Source organism: Pipistrellus hanaki (genome assembly GCF_964339955.1).
Source record: "Pipistrellus hanaki genome assembly, chromosome: 11".
NCBI classification, from domain to species: domain Eukaryota; kingdom Metazoa; phylum Chordata; class Mammalia; order Chiroptera; family Vespertilionidae; genus Pipistrellus; species Pipistrellus hanaki.
In genome coordinates, this window is record NC_140513.1 from 69,857,653 (window position 1) to 69,882,956 (window position 25,304).

Here is a 25,304-nt window from a genome sequence, read left to right on the forward strand (position 1 = left end):
CAGACTTTCCACCGGTGATGGGCGGGACAGGGGCTGAAGGTCCACTCCCCTTCTTGGCGTTTGCTTCAAACGTTTCTTTTCTTTCCAAGTGTATTTTTATCCAGAGGAGGGAGGAGTGGAGAGCCACGGAGGAGTTCAGCCCAGCTCCCCCAGCCCACGCAGCGAGGCCGTCCTCCCCACCGGCCTCTTCCTAACGGAACGCCGGCCAGGAGCGCGCTCCCCGGGGCCGGCCTCCCCACGTCCCGCCGGCTCGCCCCGCCTGGGGCAGGTCCAGCCAAGACCACGCACCCCCGCGAGGTGTCCTCCTCCCGGAGCCGGGAATCTGGAGGTGGCCGTGACAGTGTTCAGTGAGGGCGGAGAGGACGCTAAGAACGACCGGCTCCGGGGTCGCCAGGAGAGACCCCGCGCGGCGTGTCCCGCCCGCAGCCTGGCCGGCGGCGCAGCAGCGGAGCACCAGCCGGGCCGGGAGAGGGCCCCTCCGCCAGGCCCTGACCGGCCCTCCGAGGCCGCTGCGCCCGGAGTGCGGGCTGTGTCTGCGCGCCGCGCTCCCTCCCCGGGGAGAGGGGGGGGAGAGGCCCTGGGCAGCGTGACCGCCGCCTACGCAGCCCGCGGGCTCGGCCCCGCCCACGCCCGCCCCCCGCGAGGGTCCGCAGCTCGCCGGCGCCCCAGCCCCCGCCTGTCCCCTCGCCGCCCTCCTCCAGGAGGTGGGTCCCCACCCCTCACCGCCCCCCCCCTCCCCCCCGAGCGCGGGGAAAGGCCCGGAGCGCTCCGCCGCGGCCGCGGCCTGGCCGGCGGCAACAGGTAGCCCGGCGGCTGCGCGCGGGGACGGAGGCTTCCGCTGGGGCCGGGGTCGCAGGGCCATCGAGGGGCCGCGGCGGCGGGAGAAGGGAAGCGGCGGGCTGCCGGGGCGCGGAGGGCTGCGGTCTCCGGCGGCAGAACTGGCGGTTGCGCAACGCGGAGCGGGGGTCCTCCCGGCACCGGGCGGCCAGGGCTGTGGTGAGGGAGGGCGCGGAGGGGCGTGGCCTCCGAGAGCCCGCCCCGCCGGCCGCGACCATTGGCTACAGGCGGGGGGCGGGGGAGGGCGCGGCCATTGGCTATAGGCGGCGGGCGGGGGGCGGTGCGGGCGCGGCCATTGGCTATAGGCGGGGGCGGTGCGGGCTCGGCGATTGGGACGCGGGCGCCGTCACGGAGGGGCCGGCGGCGGCGACGTAGCTGCGCTCGGCACTGACCTACTAACACACATCCCGGCGCGGCCCCGCGCCCGCCGCCCGCCGCCTCCCAGCCGCGCCCTCGCCGCCGCCCGGAGCCCGGCCCAGCCCGAGCCCAGCGCCGCCGGCCCGCTCCCGCCCGGCTTCTCTCCCCGCCGGCCGGCTCGCCGGCCCGAGAGCTGGAACGAACACGGTAAGCGCTCCGCCCACTCCGGCCGGCCGGCTCCGGGCTCCCGGCTCCTCGGGGCGCCGGGCGCGGGCGGGGGCCGGGCTGGGCGCGGGGCCGGCGGCGGCCAGTGTGCGCGGGGCGTCGGTTACGTAAACTTCGGCTGCCCGGCCAGCGGCGGGGCTCGCCGCCCTGAGGTGGCCGCTCTGATGGCAGCGCCTCGCGCCGCACGTAGACCCGCCGGCTCGCCCTCCCCGCCCCCACCTCCCGCCGCGGTTGCATAATGGCTCTGATTTCGGGAAAATTGGTGTTTTGGTGGAGAGAGCGGAGCGGGAAGGGCCGCGCCTGCCTTTCTCCTCGCCCCGCGGGGCGGCGGGGGCGGGGGCGGCGGGGACGGGAATCTGGGTTTTCTGGTCGGGAAGGGCGGTGGGTGTTCTGGGTGAGGGAGGCGGTGGGTGTTCTCGTTGGGAGCGGCTGTGGGGGGCGGTGACGGCCGCGGAGAGCCGGCGGTGCGAGCGCGGACGTTCCCTCCGCGTTGCCGTCGGCGTGGCCCCCGCCTCGGGGACCGCCGGGTGCGGGGCCCGCGACCCGCGTCCGTGCGCCGCGATCGGGGGCCTTCGCGCGGCCGGAGCGTCAGATCGGTGTTAACACGGTGGTCCGTCCCCAGTGAGGAGCCTCCTCTTAAAACCTTCCTACGAAACGCGGAAGGCCGGCTTCCCGGGTGAATGCTGAGCTCGGATACCGGGTCCGCTCCTGGCGTCGGAGCTGTTATTTTTAACTCCGTGACGTTGCTCCCGCCCCTCCCAGTGTGAAAGCCTTAGACCGGCCGCCCTCCCCGCGCTGTCGCTGTTCGGACCCGGCGTGACGGGCGCACAAGTTTCCTGGAAATGCTGCTTATGTAACTGCCGAACGTGCTGGCAGCGAGCATGGGAAGGGAGCTAGTTACGCGATTTTATAATCTTGTTACAAAGAAAGTGGGGCAGTCTCCGGCTAACCGGCACGGGGACGTGTTTTAGGGACAGATTTCCCGGGAAAATAGACCACGGGGCCAGCGCCGAGCCTGCCTCCGCCGCCCGGCGCGGTCTCTCCCTGCGCGGACGCGCGTCCTTCTAAATTTGGCCGCCTCGGAGCTCCGCCGCGGCCGGCTGTTTCCGTGCGGCTCAGCCCGCCCGGAGGCCCGATGGGTGTTTTCCGAAGGGAGACCTTTCCGGAGCCGGCGCCGGTCCTCCCGGGCCCTCGGAAGGGCGGGCGGGCAGGCTGCTCCGCGGAGCGAGGCCGGTCTCCCCGGGGGTTTGTGAAAGCAGCCGCCGAGGGTCCCCACGTGTTTGTTTCACTGGTGTTTCTTCTCCGGACCAGATAGGATTTGTGGGAAACAAATGTAAATGAGTAGGTGGTATTTTTGCCTGTGTATGTGAGGAGAGATGAATATACTGTGATGTGCCAGATTGTATGTTTATTCCTGAGCTCTTAATGTACAATATGTATGTATGTGATGGTGTGTACCTGTCAGGTTTTCCTAATGTTTAAATCATTAAAAGTGCCGCGTCGTGGTGGCTTTGGGGTGTATTATAAAGCCTCACCGCCGGAACAATTATATCACAAATTATATCACCCCAAATACTGCAGCCGCTTTCCTGAAGCTGGTGCGGCTCCCGGGTCAGGCCGACCTGCTCTGGGGTGGGGGCCGGGGGCCGGGGGGCCGGGGGGCGGGATCGGGGGCCTGGGGCGGGGGCCGGGATCAGGGGCCGGGACCGGCCTGGCCTCCAGGGGCCGCTGGCCCTTCCCCGGCGGCCTTCCAGCGCGACCCTGGCTCCGGGGCCGGGGTGGCCGGTGGGGCGGGCACCGGCACCGGGCGGCGCTCCGTGCGGGGCCTGCGCCGCCCGCGGCCCCGCATTCCTTTGTTCTGCGGGTCCGGGCGCTGGGGCCCCGGCTGCCCGCCCACCGCGGGGCGGGTCCGGGGGCGCGGCGCCCGGGCGCGGGGGACCGCGGGACGGGGTGCGGGCGGAGGGCGCCCTGGGCCGGGGTGCGGGGAGGGGGCGGCGCCCCGGAGGCCCGATTGGCCCCGCGCGGAGCCGCGGACACCTTTGTTCCGGAGCCGCGTTGTGTTTCCTGTGGGCGCTGCGCTCTCACCGTTAGCGGAGAGCTGGGTCCCCCAAACCTATGGCCGCCTCCCCCGTGAGGGTCTGGCCGGGAGGTGTGAGCGCAGCCCGGCTCTGGCAGCCCCCACTCAGCGCCCCCATAACCACTGGCTCCCGGAACTCGGCCTGCCCTCCTCCCCCTTTCCCCCCCAGCCCCCAATGCCAGACGCCGCAGCAGAGTACTCCTTTGTGAAAGGCCAGGAGCCGGGTCCGAGGCCCAGCCTGGCTCCGGGGCCCGGGTGGCCGGAGGGGTGGGCAGCTGTGGAGGCCCGGGAAGTGCTTCCTGTGTCACTGACTGGGAACCAGGTGATCCTTTTTGCCAATAAAGGTATTGGCCTTCCTTATTCCCCTGCTTGAGCCTCTGCGTGATAACAATAAGGACTGAAGTTTGTGCTGAGCCTATATAGTTAGAGATCCTTCTAGAAACACTTTTTTGTTCTAATCATGATAACCTTTTCCTCAAACCCTTTGCCATGGCGCCCTAGGTGATGGAGTTTGAAGGGAGTTCCTGGCAGGATGGCAGGACTCCGGATTCCCAGCCCTGGGCCAGTGTGTGGGAGCTGTCAGACCAGAGGGTGCTCAGGTGGCAGCAAGGACGGTAGAGGTGCCATGGCCCCGCTTCCCGTCTCCTGACCTCCCTGGCCACCCCGTTGGCCTGGAGAGTATCTGCATCTAAAATCCTAGGCCTGGGGTCTGGGAGGGAGGGAGCGGCCATAGGTTGAAGTCCTGAATCTGTGACACGGGGCAGCTTTCCGCTCAGAACCAGAGGGCGAAGAAGGCCTGGAACTAACCCTCATCGTGGTACTGCCCACTCCTCAGAACTGAGGTCATCCCCTAAACCTGTGGTTGGCAAACTGCGGCTCATTGGCCCCTTGAGTGTGGCTCTTCCACAAAACACCATGGCCTGGGCGAGTCTATTTTGAAGAAGTGGCATTAGAAGAAGTTTAAGTTTAAAAAATGTGGCTCTCAAAAGAAATTTCAGTCATTGTCCTGTGGATATTTGGCTCTGTTGACTGATGAGTTTGCTGACCACTGCCCTAAGCCCTGGCCTGCACGTGCCGGGCACTGAGCTGAGTGTTGGGTTACCAGCCCCGTTCCGTGGGTCCGGAGGTGGAGGCCCGAGAGTAATGAGCACCTGAAAGCGGGATGGGGGCGGCCGCTGGCAGCACCCCTGAGCTCTTCCCCGAGCGTGAGCACAAGCTCGTTGTAATTTTTGAAGCAATTTCCTTTTCTGTGTTAAAGGCTTATCTCTGCAAAGTGCAATTATAACATGACTGTGATGCAACAACCTGCAAGTACAAACCCTTTGTTCGAGCCCTTTCCCAGTTGAGCAATGTGCCTGACTCACCAGCTGAGTGGATATTTCGAGTTGACCTTGCCACGGTCCGGAGCCAGTTCCCAGACGTGACTGCGATTGCAGCACGCAGTGGAAAAGGTGCGGTCATGCTGCCTGGCCTTTATTTTTACCCGAGCTAAAATCACACATACTTCATCATTTCCATTGTAATCCAGATGGCATCGATGCTGTTAAAAGTTGTTTATTTTTAATTTGTATTGAGGAATGAGAGCACACTTGGGATTCAGTTCAAAATGTGACAGAAACAATGTAAATGAAGTTTCCTTTAATATTCATCTCTTGTTTTTGTAAGGTAGACCTGTGTCTCATAGGGTTAACACATTGTTTGATATCCTGTTATTTTTCTAAGTTATACTTGAGTTGATTTTTATCCAAATCGGACTCATACGAGAATGTCGAAAGATGCTGACCTTTGATCACAGACATTACATAAGTCTTTTTCAGTTTCAAAATGAATTTATATTACCACCACTCCCTATCATCTCTCAGATTTCTTTGCAAATAACTTTCCTGTAGTATGAAAAGAAAATGCTGTTCTCATATGGTTTGCATCAGAGCACATGAGCTTGTTTTATGAAAAGAAAGTTTAGTAAGGATTTGCTAGAACCCTTTCGTAAAGATGTGTGCAGTTTCGTTGGAATCAGAACATATATAAGCCTTTTTAGTTATCAGAACATGGTGTCTTTTATTAATTAACTTTCCAGAGATCTTAAACTGCAACGAAGTAGCCTCCCAGTCAACACTCAGAACAAACATTTATAAAAAAAAACCTGCCCTGCTCCTAAGGCACATAGGAAAGCAGATGACATTTGTAATCATCGGCCAACTGGGAGAGAATGTGAAATTAGCCTGGCCCGTGTTGCTCAGTGGTTGAGTATGACCTATGAACCAGGAGGTCACTGGTTCCATTCTCATCAGGGCACATGCCAAGGTTGTGGGTTTGATCCCCAGGATGGGGTATGCAGGAGTCAGCCAGTAGGTGATTCTCTCTCATCATTTATGCTTCTCTCTTTTCCTCTGTCTGAAATTAATTAAAATGTTAAAAAAGAAAATGAAATTTAAAAGAAGCAATCAAAAAGTCAAACTGAGGAGAATTGGAGTGCTTCTTCCTTTACTCACAAGCATGCAGGAACTTCCCTACCATGCCCCTCCCGTCCACCTTTGCCCACACCATTCTGCCATCATTACTTGCTGTGTGCTTACCTCGCACACTGTCCCGTAACTGGATTACCTGGTGATTGTTGGTGTCCCTGAAGAGTTGAGCTTAACCTGATAAGTTATCTTTCTGAAAGTGTCAAGAAAAAGACCCCACTTTGAAATGACTGCAGATTGTTAACAGGTGCATTGCTGTTCCGTCCCCACCCCTCCGCTCCCTCCATCTTAGGAGGGTGGTTTTGTCCTAGTGCCCGCAGCTGTGTTAGCCTCCGCACAGCTCTGCGCGCCTTCGGAATATTCTCATGTGCTGGGTTACAAACACTGGCTTCTTTTATCTAAAAAACGCTGTTATGCTGTTTTATTTCAATTATTTCTCTGCTATAGTGAAATGCAATTTTATCATTTATTTACATTTAAATCTCATTTTCAAGTCGTCTGTTGTGGAGGATGAGGAGCAAGAAACTTTCATCATAAACTGGATCAATGGTTTTGACGCATTTATTTATGGATGCACCCGGCTAGAAAACTCGGGCCCATTGTTGCTGTGACAGGCGAGGTTTTAGCGAAGTGAGAGTGCCTGTTTGTGTGTGCGGATCTCAGCAAGCACACCATTCTCTCTGGCTTACTGTTCAGGCTGTGTTCCTGCAGACAGAATTGTATTGTCAACGGAGGCACTTATTGGCACTTGGAGAGGTTTAACATAGTTTTCTTTTTTTTTAATTTAAAAAGCCTTTTATTTTTCCGACTGATTAGAAATCCTCTTTCTTGCAACTTCAGTGTTTTCTGAGATTTTTGTCCCCACTCCACCCTTGATTGTGCATGTGTACTTTTTTCTGCATACTCTCTGCTTTTAAATACTGGCTTTCATTTTTTCCATGAAAAGAAGTAAAGCATTTTATTGAGACAGTCATGCCATGGACTGTACCCCCGGGAAGAAGATGTAGGTTAATCTTTTACCAGTATTAATAGTTTGAAGAGCCGAGAATTAATTAACTTTTTTCCCTTTCACTTAAATGGCACTTATCTCCAAAACAAGCAGTGCCTGCTTACTGGCCAGAGGGCTCGCAGTGCACAGAAAGGCCTCTTTGTAGGAATTAATGATGTCTGTACCATACTCTGAGGGAGTAAACCGCACTGGGGAGAGGAGCGGAACCCGGAGATGGTTATATAAAAATGTCCCTATGTCAGCGGGCATGTGAAACAGTGGTCCTTCTTTTGTTGACAGATTTTAAAATAAAAATATATAAACGGAACAATTTGCAATATAAAGAGAATTCATAACAAAATTTTCCTATACTAGGTTTGTGTCTAAACTAGGGGTGTCGAACTCAATCAGAGAAGGGGCCAAAATCTAAAATCCAGCCTAAATCGCGGGCCGAATGGTTTACTGAACAGTCATAAACTGACAATGTCATAAACTGACAGCGGAGTGCAGTGATGACAGCCCGGTGCGGGCCACATTGCAAGGCCTGGAGGGCTGGATTTGGCCCGCGGGCCTTGTGTTTGACACATGTGGTCTAAACTATTAGTAGGATTTCGGGTGCTTGAGACCAAATGCCACTGCTCTTCTTGCTCCGGGAAGAGTGAAGTGCCGCGGTCACCCCGGGCGGGAGGCCGGGGACAGCCGTTCCGGCGACCTCGGTGCCGGGGCCCTCCAGGGGAGCTTGGCCTGGAATTGATGTCATAGAGTTTATTCTTTCAGAGGAATTTTCTGAGCCACATTTTAATGTTAATTAAAAGCAATATTCTGGTCACTTGTGTTAAATAGATGTTAAGACCGGCGTGTGAAAGAGAACCCCCGCCTGTGGAAACAGCGTCACGTCCTGTGAAAACTCGCACTGGCCACGGCACGTCCACGTTAGACGGAAAGTGTCCATTCGGGTGTGATGACGCTGCTCTTAAACGTCTCTTTATTTGTTTCTAAGAAGCAGCCCCATTACCTAATGGGTGTAATGAAGCTAATCATGCTGAACACGCCACCCTCACAGAATTGGCATCTAGGGTCGGTTACTCACCAAACGGAGACCTGAGCGGTGGCTGAGGCACAGGATGTCCATGCAGTGGTCTGAGTAGAGGAGCCGAGGCCAAGTGGCGGGACATTCTGTTTGACTTGAAGGCATTGGTGAGCGTGCACAGCGATGTCTGCCGGCCTCTGACGCCCAGTTTGAGTTCATTGCCGAGGCGCCGGCCCTCTGCCCTCGGCGGCCGGTGCTCCCAGGACAGCGCTGCCGCTGGGATTGAGCGCCCCTGCCCCGGGCGTGTGTGTGTGTGTGTGTGTGTGCGCGTGCAGCGCCTCGCTGTGAGCTTTCCCTTCCTCTGTTGTTTCAGCAGGACTAGAGTTTCCAGGAGATGACCACTTAGCCCAGGTAGGAGAGGTTAGTGCTCTGCTCGTTAAGTACCTGAGGGTTAAAGCTGCTCCAGGAAGCTGGGGGTCAGGTGGCGCCTCTGGTGCCTGACAGGAGTTCTGACGGCTTCGGCACCAGGACTCGCAGGTGGCGTGTGTCACCAGGGAGTGAGGGTGGCCCAGGGGGAGCCATGTGGGCGAGGTGCCTGCGGAATGTGGTGAGGAGGGCGCTGCCAGAGGACCCGGATTGGAGTCGGCTGGGTGGGGGCTGCGTGCTGCCGCTAGCCTGGCTGTGAAACGATGGGCACCCCTTACCTTCCCGGTGCCCCGTGTTCCCCGGACGTGGTTATGGTGGGGTGGAGGCCGCCAGGCCAGCCTCAGTGCTGCACGGTGAGTGTCAGTGGGGGCGCGGTGCGGTCTGTGTTCTCTCCACCCAGACACACCTGCAGCTCATGGTGCGGGGCGCACAGGCCCGGCTCACCCCGCCCGCCCGGCACTGTCCCCCACCCGTGTGCGCGGGCTGGCTCTGAGGGACAGGCATTGGATAAATCAGTTAATGAATAAGGGAAGCTCTCTGCTAAGAAGTAAAACTTTTTAGAATTTACAAAATATCTAAAGAAAATATCAGAAAAGTTTGTTGGTTACAAAACTCTCTTTATAAAAGGCAAATGAGTTGCTGTCAATGAAATATTGTGCAGCTAATATGTTCAGTTTGTTGCTAGGATACAATATGCTAATTGGGCTTTGCAGGACAGCAGGTCCTCCAATGACTGTTAAGCCCACCGCGTTACGTCCTGACAGCGATGAGCTGCCTAGAAACTCCGCTCTCTGCACCGGGAGCCCGGGGCCTTGCTCTCCTGTGGTCCGGCGGGACAGGGAGCCGTTAGGGGCCGGGAGGCAGACACCGTCCGGGGAGCGCCGTGCGGTCGGCGACTGTCCCACGCGGCGCACAGCTGCTTGGAGGGTGAAGGTAGAGAAAGTTCCCGAGATGGCCTGTGCTTCGTGTGGGGTCGCCGAGGCGCTGCGTGTGCAGAGGAGGGAAGAGCCCGCTAGGTGACACGGCTTCTGCGGGTGCGGATGTGGTGATGGTGAAGTGACGGCCACTCAGACCCTGGGGAGAAAGCGGGGACGAGATTTTAAGACAAGTTGGGTATTTTCGGTAAATGGGAGTAGGCTGTTTTCTCTCTGCCTCGGCGAACTCTAGGGGACTTTTAACTAAGTTAGAAATACGGATCCTTCCGTTGCACGCAGAGGAAAAGCCCGTTTCAGTGTCGGAAGACAGCCCAGGGGAAGGTGTTGTGCCACCAGTGTAGCCAGACCGTCCCTCCCCCGCCCTCTCTACACCGCTCCCTGCCACATTTCCCGTTAAAGTTGGATTTTCAGAAACTTGGCATTAATCCAAATTTTCGCTAAGTCGCAATCCACTGTTTTCGTGTTGGCTGAACTTGATAGACAAAAATGTGGCATTTAACCTTATTTTTATGATCCTGAAATTACTGCATCATTCTTCCTATGACTGCTGGAAAGGACACAAGAAGGTGGCAGTTTTTCCAGCTGATGAAATTGAACTTCAGCTCATTAGTCACCAGAAAACTATGCACCGCAGAGAAGGAGTGGCTCCGAGCAGAAACAGGCCCTCGCCGGTGGTGTGGTGGGACGGACCGAGGGCCGCCGCAGGGGGCGTCACCACGCGTCTCCTTCAGGAAGGGGCACCTTCTGGAAAATTAGGTGGAGAAACCTGTCTGGCATCACAGATCCAGAAACCACCACCACAAGGCCGTTATGGGACCTAAATGGGTTTATTATTTCATGGCAAGTCAAATTCAGATTACACATTTTTTGTCAGTGCAAGGAGAAGCTAATTGATGGTTTTATTTTTTATATTTTGTTTAAAAGCAATTCGTAAAGTGAAAAGAAATTCTTTTCATTATTACATTCTTTTAGTTTAAATATTTTAATTATTGATTTGAGAGATAGGAAAAGGGGGAGGGGGAGGAGGGTAGGAAAGGGAAGGAGAGGGGAAAAAAAAAATTGGATGTGTTGTTCCACTTATTCATGCATTCATTGGTTGCCACTTACATGTGCCCTGTTGGGATCACACCCACAACCTTGGCATATCAGGACGATGCTCTAACCAGCTGAGCTCTCGGGCCAGGGCCTAAAATATTCTTAAGTTTCAAGAATCCTACTGTACTTACAAGAAAGAAAAAACACCTCTGAATAGACACGGTTTATTTTAGTCCAAAGCTACTATATAAATGCAATCTGTTTTGACAGAATTTTCAGTATCAAAAAAAGCACTTTGGATGCTTCACTCTTAAGTGAATGTTTGCTAAGTCAGGTAGAACGACCAGAGAAAGGCAGGCGCCTTGCTCACAGCTCGGAAGCACCGGGAGCGCTGGCCCTGGCATTGCTGTGCTATGCATGTAGCCGGGGGTGAGGGACAGGTTTGTGCCCACATAAGAGGCAGATTAAAACAGCTGCAACGTGGTTGTTTGTGTGATTTTTATTTAGTTATTGGGGAAATAAGAATTTAGCTTCATTTGACTTTTTATTCCATACTAGGGGTCCAGTGCACAAAATTCATGCACGGTGGGGGGGTGGTTTCCCTCAACCCCATCTGAACCCTCTCCAATCTGGGAGCCCTCAGGGGATGTCCTACTGATGGCTTAGGCCTGCTCCCCATGGTTCTCTGCTCTCTGCAGACCTGCCTGCTTGACGACATCGCAGGCCCTGGTCTGCTCTCTGTGGGGCCTGCTTGCCCTTAGCCGCTGGGGCCAGGAGCAAGCAGGGCCTTGCTGTCTGCTCTCTGTGGGGGTCCTGCGGGGGAGGGGGGCTGCTTGCCCCTCTCTGCCAGGGCCAGGGGAAAGCAGGGTCCTACTGTCTGCTTGCTTGCTGTGGAGGACTGCTCGCTTACTGCAGGGACATTCCCACCCTGCCCCCGGCTGCTTGTGCATGTGTGCACTGGCTTGGAGCGCCTGGGTCCTGGGGATGTCCCCGCCCCGCCTCTGGCTGCTCCTGCATATGTAGGCCTGGAGTGACCGGGGGCTCGTTCCATAACCACAGCCATTCTGGGCTAGGCACAGGCCTAGAGGCTCAGAGCAGCCTGGCTCCTGAGGAAGCCTGTTCCCGGGACGCAGTCCATTTGGCACTGGCCCATGAGTAAGCAGCTGTCCGGCTCCCAGCCACTCTGGGCCTGCATATGCAAATTAGGCCACCATCTTTGTTGAGTTAATTTGCATACTCATCCCTGATTGGCGTGTGGGGGTCGTGGAAGTACAGTCAATTTGCATATTTTATTACCATATTTTTCGGACCATAAGACGCACTTTTTTCCCCCCAGAAGTGGGGGGAAAAAGTCCCTGCGTCTTATGGTCCAAATATAGCCTACACATATACTTTAAAAAAAAAGTTTTTTTACTTGCCCGGCTCTGTGTGGTCTCTGTGTGCTTGCCCGGCTCTAAAATGGTTCTAAATGCTGCTGTTTACTTTACAGGGTTGATTACATGTGTTTATGACTGTGATGTTGGGTTATAATGCACATAAAATATTTTAGGACACTATTTGTTTCAGAATCTTTTTTTCTTCATTTCCCTTCTCTAAAAACTGGTGCGTCTTATGGTCCGGTGCGTCTTATGGTCCGAAAAATACGGTAGTGTAGGTACTTATAGGATTTGTTTACTGATAGTAAAGGAGTTTACTTGGGAAAGTTCCTCTTAAGAGCTTAGCTTGCTTGCTTTTCAGTGATATAAATGTTCATTTTTTAAAAGCACCACAATGTTCAAGGGCTATAAAACTTACCAACCAGAGGTGCCTGCCATTTCCTTCCTGTGAAGTGCCATCCCCGCATCCTTGGGGTTCTGCTCACTCCCCGGAGCTCACACTGATTGCTCCGCCCGAGGTCTCCTTGCGGGTTTGTCCTTGACAACCTTACAGTCTCGGAATCGGGCACTTCCTTCCTTTATAAGACCGCAGGCTCTCTGAAGGAAAGCTGTTTGGACCTGTATGCTCCTGTCCTGCTATTCACCCAGTGGGTAACTGTCTCCTCCTGTGTTGCAGGCCACCTAGAAGACCCACTCCACTCGGCGGAGGCTGCCCCGGGCAGGGCAGGCGGACAAAAGAGGATATGGATGGTGTGGAGCGCAGGCTGGAGAGCATTTGAGAGTCCCGGGGGATAACTGTTCCCGGCTGCACAGAGAGGGCGCCGTCTCCGATGCAGCTGAGGAAGATGCAGGCCGTCAAGAAGGAGCAGGCCGCTCCGGACGCCGGCTGCAGCGCGGACAAGGCGGTGATGCTCAGCGCTGCCTTGACGGAGGTCTCCGAGGACTTGTCGCCGGGAGAGGAGCTGCTCCTGGGTGAGGGGAGCGTGGGGAAAGGCAAGGCCTCGGCGTGCCGGAGGAAGCGGGAGTTCATCCCCGACGACAAGAAAGACGCCATGTACTGGGAGAAGCGGCGGAAAAATAACGAGGCTGCCAAGAGGTCACGGGAGAAGCGCCGGCTGAACGACCTGGTCTTGGAGAACAAGCTGATTGCTCTGGGAGAGGAAAACGCCACTTTGAAAGCCGAGCTGCTTTCCCTGAAACTGAAGTTTGGTTTAATTAGCTCCACGGTGTATGCCCAGGAGATCCAGAAGCTCAGTAATTCCGCGGCCGTGTACTTCCAGGACTACCAGGCCCCGGCCGGCGGGGGCGCCTTTGCTGAGGAGCCGGCGGCCAGCGGCTGCATCTCGGTCATCAAGCACTCCCCGCGGGGCGCGCTGGACGGCGCCGGGGGCTCCCCGGAGCACGGGCAGGAGGGCGCCGCGCGGAGCCAGAGCGGCTGCCCCAGCCCCGCTGGCAAGCTGCAGGCCATCAAGCAGGAGCCGGTGGAGCTGGAGAGCTACGCCCGCGCGGCCGTGTATCAGAACTACGTGGGCAGCTCCTTCCCCAGCTACTCGCACTCGCCACCCCTCCTGCAGGCCAGCCCGTCTTCCAGCAACTCCCCAAGGACGTCGGAGGCCGAGGACGGCGCCGTGGGCAAGTCCTCGGACGGAGAGGATGAGCAGCAGGTTCCCAAAGGCCCCATCCACTCTCCCCTGGAGCTGCAGCACGGACACTCCGCGGTGGTCAAAGTCCCAGAAGCCTCCGCTTTGCCACACAAGCTCCGCATCAAAGCCAAAGCCATGCAGGTAAAAGTGGAGGCGCTGGACGCTGAGTTTGAGGCCGCCCACAAACTCCCCTCGCCTGGTGGCAGGACGGCCCAGAGGCATTTCGGACTCGAGAAGCTCAGCGCCCCGAGTGCGGCCCCCCCGCCCCTCACTCCTTTCTCAGTGCAGGTGACCAACATCCAAGACTGGTCTCTCCGGGCGGAACACTGGCATCAGAAAGAGCTTGTGGGCAAAACTCAGAGTAGTTTCAAAACTGGAGTTGTTGAAATGAAAGACAATGGCTACCAAGTTTCCGACCCAGAGAGCTTGTTTTTGAAGCAGGGCATGGCAAACTTGTCTGCAGAGGTGGTCTCGCTGAAGAGACTCATAGCCACACACCAGATCCCTGCTTCCGACTCGGGGTGAGTTACTACTGACCCGCCTCCTGCACGGGGTGGTGTCCCTGGCCATCGATGCTGCGTCCTGTGTCAGGCTGAGTTCCACTGGACCCGTGATGTCATTTCACTGTACTGTTCATTGTCGTCTGTCAGGTCTCTTTTTCTGCACAAATTATTATGAAGATTAGATTGTGTTATCACCCTGCCTGTGTATAGTCAAATAGTCCATGCAAAGGCTGTATATACTGAACATTATTTTTTTGTTCTATTATAAAGTGTGTAAGTTACCAGTTTCAATAAAGGATTGGTGACAAACACAGAATCTCTGCTCCATTGCACTTGATTTTAGGGTAAAGAAAAGCCATTTAGATATGAAGTATTCTGCAATTTACTTATTTAGGGGTTTTTCTCCCCCAGAGTAAGGGAAAACTGAAGTGTAAGTTGAGTGAATAATTTGTTTTTCTTCTAATTTGGCCCAGGCTATAAGTGAAAATCAAAGAGAGGGGGAAAGTATCAATGAGTTTTCTTGCATTGAGACTACTTTGCTAATTTGCTCCCCATTATCTGTTTTTCTTTAAAGTTAAGTTTTCTTCACATTTTTTAACTAGAAAAATCCAATATTTTTGGCATCAGCTTGTCTTTAGTCATCTCTCTTTAAATATGACACATGGGTGTGAATCGTTGAGTCACTGACCCACTTTATTAATTAGAGGCTTTTTAAAAGGGTGAATAAAGACTAGAGGTGAAGTCATTTTTTAAATGTTATTGTAAATCTTAACAGTTCTAGAGTATAGTCATCTAGGGAAGTAACTTAATGAGATTGTTTTTCTTTAGTTTCCAAAACTTTGAAGAGCATTATCAGTTATCACATTTCAACCTACATGGTCTGGGTCTATATAATGACTTGTGTTTTTTATGATTTGTCAGTGAATGTAAACAATGGTTCTAGCTCAGCACTCTGTAACACACACACGTTCCAGGAGAAGCCTCCTGAGCGAATGGCGAGAAGGCCATCATGGTGACGTGTGGGCCCGCTGCGCCCTCCGCTGCTGTCCGCGCTGTCCCGCAGCCTCTGGCGCCTGGCGGGCGGGGGAGGGTGCTCTTGGCCAGAGTGTCTCTTCCTCACCGGCCTCTCTGCTCCGGAAGCCGGTCCGGGATTGAGGCTTCATAGAGTGCGAGCCGCACTGTGCCGCCTGCGTGTAGGGGCCTTCGGGGAGCCCAGATGTGACACTGGGTCTCAGGGCCTGCGGTGTTGGCACGGCTCCACTCAGGTAAAAGCCTGGATTTTGGTGTTAAACCTCCTGCACGCTCATATTTTAAAAGTCATGTCTGGTGGAAATCAGAACCATCCACTTTGTCCTTCTGGCCACAACGACCACTTTTCTCTCTGAAATCTCCTGCCCTTAGAGAAATTAGTGCCTGGCCTTGGCCTTCTCTGGTCAGTATTTTATTAGTGACTGGGTGGGGCCGAGAGGCAAAACCATCTTTTTTGCCAAATGTTACAAAACACAGGAGGGCTTACATATTGGGTGGGAATCAGAACCCAAAAGCATTTAGCAGTCTGGAATGGAGAGAATGACTAACAACATGCGTTATCATAGGGACACAGTGTAAAGTTGGGTTCCTCTGTTAAGTGAAAAAAATGTAGGTCCCTGCACACCCAGCCTGGCATGGGGTGCTGCCACAGGACTCGGACCAGGACCGAGAGGAGCGGAAGCTGCCGCTGGACCCTCTTGCACCCCCCCCCCCTTCGCTCCCCACTGAAGCCCTCCACGGAGCTGAGCCCACTGCACAGCCTTCAGCTCGCACAGACGCGCAGGCCTGCTCTCCGCTCCTGCCGGGACAGCCAGCAGCAGCATCGCTGCGTCCGCTGCGGGTTCCCGGGCATGGGGCAGCGGGAGTGCCAGGCCGGCACCGCGGACGGCACCCGCGTGGCTATGCTGAGCAGCAGCCTGGCCCATTGGAAGAATCTGCCGCTGCTGCCATCTCCCCGTGCCAGCCCGCCAGGCGCTGCCAGCGAGCCCGCCCTGTCTGACCTGCAGCCTCCGGGCCGGCTGCTCGTGCCCGCAGTGCTCTCCCGCGGGCAGGCCCATGCGGCGCAGGGGCGGGGCTTGTACCCTTTGGGTCCCATGAACACGGGTGCTTGCACAGCTCTTCTCCCGCCTTCATCTGCTCCACACACACACACACACACACACACACACACCCGCTGCTGGTATAGGCCCCACCGGCTTCAATCACGGAGAGGAGAGGAGAGGAGGGGAGGGGAGGGGAGGGGAGGGGAGGGGAGGGGAGGAGAGGAGAGGAGAGGAGGGGAGGGGAGGGGAGGGGAGGGGAGGAGAGGAGAGGAGAGGAGAGGAGGGGAGGAGAGGGGAGAAGGAGGAGAGAGGAGGAGGAGGGGAGAGGAAGAGGAGAGGAAGAGGAGAGGAGAGGAGAGGAGGAGGAGGAGGAGGAGGAGGAGAGGAGGAGGAGAGGAAGAGGGAGAGGAAGAGGGAGAGGAAGAGGGAGAGGGAGAAGGAGAAGGGGAGGAGGAGGGCGGGGCTAGAAGCCTGAACCAGTGAGGATGGAGCAGGAGGGGGAGGGACATTTGGAACTGGCCTTGGAAGCCCTGGCCAGGGGGGCGTCACAAGGCCAGGGCCTGGTGGGACTTCACTGTCACGGGGAAGGGTGAGGTGACAGTGAGGGTGACCACTGGGGCCGACAAGAGTCCTTTCCCACGCATTCCCGTGCCCTCCTCCTGGCCCCTCGTCCTGACGTGGTGCTCAAAGACACCTCACGAGGGTTTGTGGCCGGTGTCTGGGGAGCTTGAATGTGAGGAACTGAGTCTGTATTTCCTGCACCCTGGGTTTTACATGTTTGGGTGTGGGGGGTAACCTCCCTCCATAGAGGAAATGTATTAAATTATAAAATTAAAGGCTGGCCAAGTCCACAGCCAGGGAAAACGGTAAGCTAATGAGGCACGTGGAGGGGGCTCAGTTCCCTGCAGCCGCTGTCACCGCCGTGGCGTGTGGCCCGTGGCAACACAGACAAGTCAGACTCGAGGGCAGAGTCCGCCCGCGGCCCAGAGGCCAGCAGCCGGCGCTCACAGCTCCCCTGCAGAAGAGAACGTGCTAAGAAAACTTGATAAATTGCCCCAACGGGGACGCCCTTTCTCTGAGGCCCGTGAGGAGGGAGGAGGGACTGGTGGAGCGCAGGGCCGAGCTCTGGGAGGAGGTGGGCCGTGTGGCCGCAGCCTGGGAGGTGCCTTCGGAGCAGCCGCTGGGAGTGCCGCCTGTGAGCGTGCCACCCGATGCCCTGACTTACTCCGTGTTCCTCTCATTTCTAGAATCTGAGATGTGGCTGGGCTGGTGTTCAAAATGCTACGCCTTCAAAAGAAAATGGCTGTCCAGCCAGCATGGCTCAGTGACTGAGTGTTGGCCTGTGAGCAAGGAGGTCACCGTTTGGTTCCCATCAGGGCACAGGCCCAGGGTGTGGGCTTGATCCGCCGTGTGGGCATGCAGGAGGCAGCCGGTCCATGATTCTCTCTCTCCCTCTCCTTCCTTTCTGAAATAAAAAAAAAAAAAATTTAAAAAGGAAAATAAATACAAGGATGGCGTAGCTGGCGGCCCTCTCCCCGCCCTCTGTCCTGGAGGGGGTGAGGAACACTGCGCCACCCTCCGCTCGAGAGCTCACAGCCCCGAGGGCGCAAACTCATCAGTCCACAGAGCCAAATATCAACGCGACGACGACTGACATTTCTTTTGAGAGCCACAGTTTTTAAACTTAAACTTCTAACACCACTTCTTCAAAATAGACTCACCCAGGCGCAGTATTTGTGGAAGAGGCCACCCTCAAGGGGCCAAAGAGCCGCATGCGGCTTGTGAGCCTTGGTTTGCCGACCACGGGCCTAGACAATGCGCGATGGTCTATGCCCAGTGACCCTGTCTGCGCTCAGGCGAGCAGCAGAGGCCGGACAGCAGACGTCACACCCCAGCACCGGGCACGGAGGCAGGCGCCACGGGTCAGCCGCGGACATACGGTGTGTTTCTCTCCACTGCCCTGCAGGGGCGCGGGAGCAGGGGTGTGTGTGTGGGCTCACAGACGGGCAGCCCCACTCAGCCCCCAGCAGCACACCCTCCTGTGGCCAAGCATCTCATTGTTTTAGCTGCTGTGCCCATTCTATAAAGGAGAACACCGAGACAGAGAGGTTAATCGCCAAAGCTGCCGTGGCAGCCAGAAGCCAGGCCCGGGAGCTACCGAGCGCCCCTGGCCCAGGCCCTGTGACGGCTTAGAGCAGGCCTTGGAGGAAGGGGCATCGCGGGCGTGTCCAGAGGGAGAGGCTTCTCTCTGGGACTCGGAGAAACTGCTCTCTGAACACCCCTTCCTGCTGCCGCACGTCCCGTAAAAACTCGGCTTCTCATCTTCGAGGCCCAAACAGGCCGAAATGAGAACAGCCGCTGTGTGGCTCTCCGCTCCCTGGGCTCACACGTTACCTCTTCTGAGGCTCAATCCCTCTTCCCGCCGGCTCATCACACTCTTCAACTCATCTCAACCCAGACACTTTCCCTTAAACATGAGAATCCCTGGGCCCGCTGGGTTTTGAGATGACTTTCAGGGGGCCCACGGCCTGTGAGCCCCAGAAACATTTGAGAAAAACTTGCCAAGAATGTGAGATTGTGGGACATTCAGGATAACCGCAAGATGGGGAGATGTAAGGAAATTCAGAATGAACTGCAGTCTGGAATGTGAACAGGGGGTCTTCACGGGAGGCCCCGTGTCGGCAGGTGTGGTGACGGCAGTGTGCCCACGGAGCCCCTGAGACCGAGCCCAGGCCTGAGGTGGCATGGGCAAGGCCGATGGAGCTGAGAGGGCCGCCTGGCACGGAGGGCGAGCAGGCGAGTTAGGAGGTGACGGTGAAAGAGTGAGGCCTCTCGCTCAGGAGGCGGCCGTCTGCACGCTGGCCACGCCGTGCAGACAGAGGACGCACAGAGCAGTGAGGGGCAGCCCGGACGGCTGTAACTGCCACCAGTCTCTGGTATGTCAGTGCTGTCCGTGTGGAAGGAGAAGGTGACTTTGGGGAAGGTGCCGAAGAAGTCAGAGGCTCTGGAGGGTGGGAATAGGCTCTGTGAAGGCAAGGTGCATGGACCCGGCCTGGAGGGACCCGGCCTGGGGGGACCCGGCCAGGGGGACCCGGCCTGGGAGGACCCGGCCTGGGGGGACCCGGCCTGGGGGGGCCCGGCCTGGGGGGACCTGGCCTGTGGGGACATGGGCCTGGGGGGACCCGGCCTGGCAGGACCCGGCCTGGGGGGACCCGGCCTGGGGGCACATGGGCCTGGGGGGACCCTGCCTGGAGGGGGGCCTGGAGGGGTACAGTGCATGCAGCAGGGGGCGTGGTGACAGGGAGGGGAGCAGCAGAAGACCTCAGAGAGAGCCACCTTGAGACGGCAGAGGTGTGAGTGTGACGGTGTTAAGGACGTTATTCTAACAGCTGTGCTGGGTCTTCCCTGGAGAGGAACTTCCTCCTGAAAAAATAACCCGCTGCCCTGAGCTCCAGGAGCCGCAGTGACGCAGCCGGCCCGCAGCAGAGGGAGAGGGAGAGGGAGAGCAGGGTGGGCGGTGGTTGTGTGCTCAGGTAGGGGCTGGGGCTCCCTTTGGCAGGAACAGGGGGGAGGAAAGCGGAGGGCCTGCTGGAGAGGAGCAAAAACACTTCTTCCCTTTCACGTCCTGCCGCCTGTCTGCGGGGCCCACCCCCACGCTGTGAGGGGGTCTCTGGTCTGCAGGCGCTGTCCGGGGAGCACCCTGCAGAGCGAGGCAGTGCGCTGGGAGCCAGGGCCCGGGTGCCGGGTGCGGCGAATCCTAGGGCAGGGGCCTGCAGAGCCGGGGGTGTGGGTAGGGGAGGGGTGGGGCGGATCTGGCCAGCATGCCGCTGAGGCCAAGGGGCCGCGGTGCCTGGGGTGGGAGGCCTGCGGACGACGCGAAGAGGGATTGCCGGTGTGCCCAGCCTATGCTGCCTGCAGCAGCATCTCTTCGGAGACTCTGGATTTGCTTGTGAGGAAAAGACCAGAACCCTGAAGCGGAGCAGCCGCAGACCTTGTGGGGAGGTGGGCACGTGGGGCGGGTGCAGGTGGAAGGGGCTCTCGGCCTGCCTGCCCAGCGCGGGGCTGAGGAGCCGTGGGAGTGGCCTGGGTCAGCCCTCCCTGGCACGGGGGAGGCCCTCGGCATCGGGGTGGGTTTATTTAGAGGACTGGGCAGAAAGACCTTCAGGAGGAAATGGAGAACCACTTGCAAAGACCTTGAGTTCCAGCCTTAGCCGGAGCCCTCGGAGCGGCGGCAGGAATGGCCCTGCGCCCGCGGCGGAGGATGGGAGGGCTGGCTCCAGGCCTGCGCTGCCGTCAGGGGAGCAGGGCAGGAAAGAGAGACTTGGGAAGGCCAGTGGGGAGGACACAGCAGACATCTGCTCCCGCAGCTCCCAGTCCCCGGGCAGCGTGGAGGGCAGCGTGGGCAGCCCCTCTCCCCGAAGGAGGGCTGTGGCTGCGCTCCCTGGCCCTGGGCCTCCCCATGGCCCGGCAGGGGCTGAGGTGACAGACGCCTTCTCATGGTCCCAAGTGCGCCATGGAGCCACCCACTTCCACTCGCCCTCGAGGCCTGGACTCACCGCCTCTCCACTCCGTCCGCGGTGCTGGCCCCGTGCACCAGGCCCCTGGCGAGGAGGTGGGAGAGAAGAGGGGGTGGTGCAGGGTAGGGGAGCCCCAGCCCAACCCAGGAGAAACGTGGGGCTTCTGGGGGCAGAAGGGGCAGCGCCAGGCTGGAGGGTGCTGGCCGTGGGCGGGCCCGTGGTGCAGTGGGGGAGGGGACATCAGGGACAGTGGTTCCTCCTTTGTGAAGCCACACACCAGCCTGCCTGTGGCTCTTAGACACAGCAACCTGTGCGGGGCGCCTGCCCCCCCTCCTGCTTGCCTTTGGGGGCACCTACCCCCCTCCTGCCTGCCTTCGGGGCCCCTGCCCCCCTCCTGCCTGCCTTCGGGGCCCCTGCGCTGCCTCGTCCTCACCGGTCAGCACGGCACTCCCACATTCTGGAACAGGACTGCCTGGCAGGCAGCCACAAAATTGCATCTTTTCCCTCTGAAAACATGAAAGCCACTGGCCATGTGCCCTGAGGGCCAGAGGCCGGAGGTTAGCTGGAGGGCTGTCCCTGGCCCAGGCACACAGGGGTTCTGGCCCTCACTGGGGGCAGGAGGAGGGGGGTGGCCATGACCTCCATGGTCTCTGATAGTCTGATGAAGGTCACGTGCATGAGCTCCTGCCCTTCCATCTGGAGGCGCCTTTGTGTTGATGCCCAGTGGCACCCGAGGTCATATGGACCTCACGGCCCAAAGGAGCTGGGATAATTAGGTAATTCGAGTGACAGAAACTGAGGTTTTGGTACTGTAGATTAATGTCTTTTTCTAAAATCAAAATAATTGTCTGCACTCTACTTCATGCCCTTCAAATATGCAGATTAGGCCCAACTTTTGCAAAACACCCAGACAACTCACTCTCCGGGCGGAGGGACCCCCAGAGCCTGCAGGAAGCCGGAAGGAAGGAAGCGTCACGGTTTGTGGCCAGAGTGTGAAAGTAGATTCACCTCAGGCCAGAATGTTCTGTGACGCGGAGACGTGTGAAGTAACCGGGGCTAAGCCGACGGGAACTCCGGCGTCACCAGGACCTCCTTCATCACGCCCTCATACTGCCAAGCTCTCCGACGCCAAAGGCAGGCACAGACACCGGAGACAGAGCCCGGCCTGAGGAATATGCAGCCGTGCCCATGGTGAAAGCGGACTGAGGTCCCTGTGGGTGTGAGTGTGCGTGTGCCTCCGCAGCCCCGGCGGGCACTGGTGGCAGCACGGGCCCAGGAGGACCGCAGCGAGCACCCCGCATGGGTGTGCTGGTGCCCGACCACCGCCTGGGCCGCAGCGCCCTCCACACAGCTCCTCGTGGGCGCGTGAGGGCCTGCGGGTCAGGTTCCTCAGGCAGGCCCCGCGGGCCTGGAGGAAGCCACGTGGCTTCGCGCACACCTGCCCCTGTGTGCCTGTCCTCCCTCGGGCTCCCTAGAGCGAGGGCGGCGAGACTTCCCTGGGGAACTGCTCGTCCGCCCGCCAGCTGCAGACCTGGAGAGCCCGGCCGAGCCAGGCAGAGCGAGCCCGAGGCCTGAGACCGGTGCCGAGTGTGCCCCCAGGCAGGGCGGGAGAAGCGGCAGTGTGGTACAGTCTGCTGATTCCAGGGTGACCTTCTTGGAAACACCCTCACAGACACCCTGAGCCGTGTTTAATCGGGGTGCCCCCTGCAGCCAGGAGATTGCATAAAACGAGCCATTACATCTGCCCATGCCCCCAGGCCCACGGTTGTGTCTGGGCTGCTGAGCGGGGCCCGCTCAGCTCTCCCCTTCCCCTCGCCCCCCCCCCCCCCCACCATGCCCCTTGCAGATGGCTCCCTCAAGCCCACAGCCAGCGGACCCTCTTGCTAACCAGGAATTCAAGGCCCCGACATGCTGATGCTCATTCTGCAGGCTCAGCTCCTCTTACCTCTGACTTCCAAACTGTGAGCAGCAACTCCAATAGGTTGCCCTCAGTGTGGCGGGAACACCGCCCTGCATGTGCTGGAGTGCAAGTCTACCTGCTGTGCGTCTCTGCACCCGCAAGCCAGAGCTGACAGGCCCCAGGTCAGCAGCTAAACCGCCACTCGGTGCGCCGTGCCAGCCGGCGCCCTGGAGCCCGGAGTCCCGTGAGGAGGTTTCGGGGCCCATGGGGGGCAGGGGAAGGTCAGCAAGGCGGCGGGCAGTCTCTCTGGTCAGCTCGGCCTCCTCTCCTTGGCACTGGCATCTGCCTGAGAAAGGGGCTCTGCTCCTGGCCCCGTGTGAACACTCCACCCCAGATCCCAGTGCTGTGCTGCTCTGGGTGTTCTTAGCACTCACCTGCCCTGGCAGTAGTCACCAATGTCTGTACTATTCAACTTTCCTCCGTCTGAAACAGGTGCCACTATGCAGATATCATTATTCAGAATAAATCCTATCTAATAAAAGCCTAATATGCACATTGACCATCACTAACACACAAGATGGCTGCCCCCATGTGGTCAAAGATGGCTGCCCCCATGTGAACACAAGATGGCCACCACAAGATGGCCAGCAAGGGAGGGCAGTTGTGAGGGACCAGGCCTGCAAAGGAGGGTAGCTGGGGCCGATCAGGCTGGCAGGGGAGGGCAGTTAGGGGTGACCAGGCTGTCAAGGAGGGCAGTTGGGGGTGATTAGGCCTGTAGGGGAAGGCAGTTAGGGGCTCCTTTAAAGTCACACCCTCGGGCTGATCCATTTTGCTCCTTCCTGTGCTGGGTTCCAGCAGCCTTCCCAGTATTTGTGAGATGCGTGTAAGATTCATCAGCTATCGTTCCCTCTGACTCAGTTTCTGATGTAATAACAATAGCAATTATTTCAAACAGTACGTTTTTACACTTTTTGTCCCCTTTATGAATGTTTGCTAATGAATCCTTGTGAAGCCATTAAGGTGAGAATGATAATACATTCTTACATATTTGTTTTTCTATAAAATGGGAACAGCTTGTCTGTGATGGTCAGAGAAGCTTCAAGAGCATCTGCTTTGGGTAACTTCCCCTGAGCCTCGCCTGGACCAGCTGTGGCCAGAAGGGGGCTCGGCCTTCCCTCGAGCCCCGGAAAGAAGCTGGCACAGTGCTGGTTTGACTTACACTGTTTTCAAGTCCATTTTATTTGGGAAGTAGAATTCTGTTCTTAAACATACAACTTACGAGAATTCCACAAACATTCCATCTCTATGGTGAGACTGAGTGCTGAGTCAGAAGGAGATACACTGAGTAAATTTAAAGAATGACTTTCTTGTGGACCTTTGAGGCCCGATTGCCACGTGAGTAATCCCTCCCTGCGTCAGAGCGCCAGAAAAGTGAAGTTCCAGCCGCCCGCCAGGCCACAGGACACGGTCTGCAGAGTCCGTGCTGTGTGCTTGGCTGCAGGAGCAATTCATTTGCAACAGTTTTGCACATGGCTTCCTGGTTTAATTCTTTAAAATATAAATGCTAGCAAATCAATCTCCTGATGTCTTACGACGTAAACCAAACTTTGGTTTAGACTCCAGAAGCAAGAACCTGACTTAGAAATTTCTAGAACCATAAAATCTAGGCCCTACCCAGAATTAGAATCTAATAAGATCCTTAGGTGAGTCACATATTCTCATTACAGTTTAACAAGTATGATCTGTAGGAGGGACCCCCAACTCTGTCTTGATGAAATCAGTGAAAAATGGAGAATATGCTGTTTTTCATAAAGCTAAATGTATTCAACTTTTTTAGCAGAAAATTATGACTCTCCTACCTTTTTGGTGTTGTTGCTTGTATAAATTAATGTTAAAATACAGAAGATAGTAGTGTGGTTTTTTTACTACCTAAAATAAAAATTCAATAATCTTATGTCAGCTTTCCATTAAATTTTTGGTGGTAAAAGAAATGCCAAAATCTGGGAACCTCTGATATATGGGGGAAAGGCCGAACTCCCTCCCATGCATGGAAGGCTCTTTAAAATCACCCCCCTCCCCAATCTCTCCAACCTCCCCACCCCCTCTTCTCGCATCATTCTCTAGCCACTGAGCCCTGTCTCCACCTCACACCCTCTGGACCCGCATGAGAAGCTCCTGGCGGCAGCCCTGGTCTCTGCTTCACCAGCTCCTTCACTTCCTTCAGGCTGTGCTCAACCCCACACCCGGGGGTCCCGCCGCCCGGGGCTCCCGCCGCCCGGGGCTCCCGCCCCCCGGGGATCCTCCCTCAGCGGTGTTTCTAGGATACTCCACTCGCTGTTACAGTACTTCTCACGCTGAACACCACAGGGCTTGTTTAGGTGTCCATCCACCCGTCCGGACTGTGGGCTCCGCAAACAGACCCGCACTCCCTCCAGCACTGTCTCCTCCGCCCAGCAAAGAGGGGTCACACCATGTGATTGCTGAATGGGTTTGACATGCTTGGAAATGAGCACCAAATGAGACACTGTCATTAGATGATCCATTGGATGGGTTGAAATGGTCAGGTTCAGGAGACCAATAACATTTTTATAATTCTTCAAATTATAAAAATGTACAAGAAGTGTAGTATAGAAATGTAAACAGAAGATTTTAAAGCACAGAATCATAGAAGAACCTTTAAAAGTTAAAAGCTGAAACATTAAAAAATGGCTGGATGGGAATGTGAGGCAGTGTCCTTTTCACACCCCGTCAGAATGAGACAGCCAAAGCTGAGCTCTGAGACAGAGGAGTGGTCGCTGCGGGGGAGAGGGGGAGAAGCTGGTAAAAGCATACACTTTCAGCTCTAAGATGAATAAGGCCTGAGGGTCTAATGTGAAGTTGATAATACTCTATTGTATAAGTGAGTAGAACTGAAGGGT

At 57.0% G+C, this 25,304-nt stretch overlaps 1 protein-coding gene across 3 annotated transcripts; it reads left to right on the plus strand.

Moving 5' to 3' along the window:
- The first annotated feature begins 779 nt into the window (after positions 1-779).
- On the plus strand, positions 780-14,213 carry NFIL3 (nuclear factor, interleukin 3 regulated). Of its 3 annotated transcripts, none has more exons than XM_084899034.1 (2): positions 780-801; positions 12,428-14,213. In XM_084899034.1, the coding sequence occupies exon 2, from the start codon at positions 12,582-12,584 to the stop codon at positions 13,917-13,919; it is 1,338 nt and encodes a 445-aa protein (XP_084755160.1). In that variant the 5' UTR covers positions 780-801; positions 12,428-12,581; the 3' UTR covers positions 13,920-14,213. The 3 variants fall into 3 exon arrangements, with proteins under 3 accessions (XP_084755160.1, XP_084755158.1, XP_084755159.1); XM_084899032.1 differs by lacking the exon at positions 780-801 and adding an exon at positions 1,162-1,401; XM_084899033.1 differs by lacking the exon at positions 780-801 and adding an exon at positions 4,148-4,947.
- Positions 14,214-25,304: the final 11,091 nt, after the last annotated feature.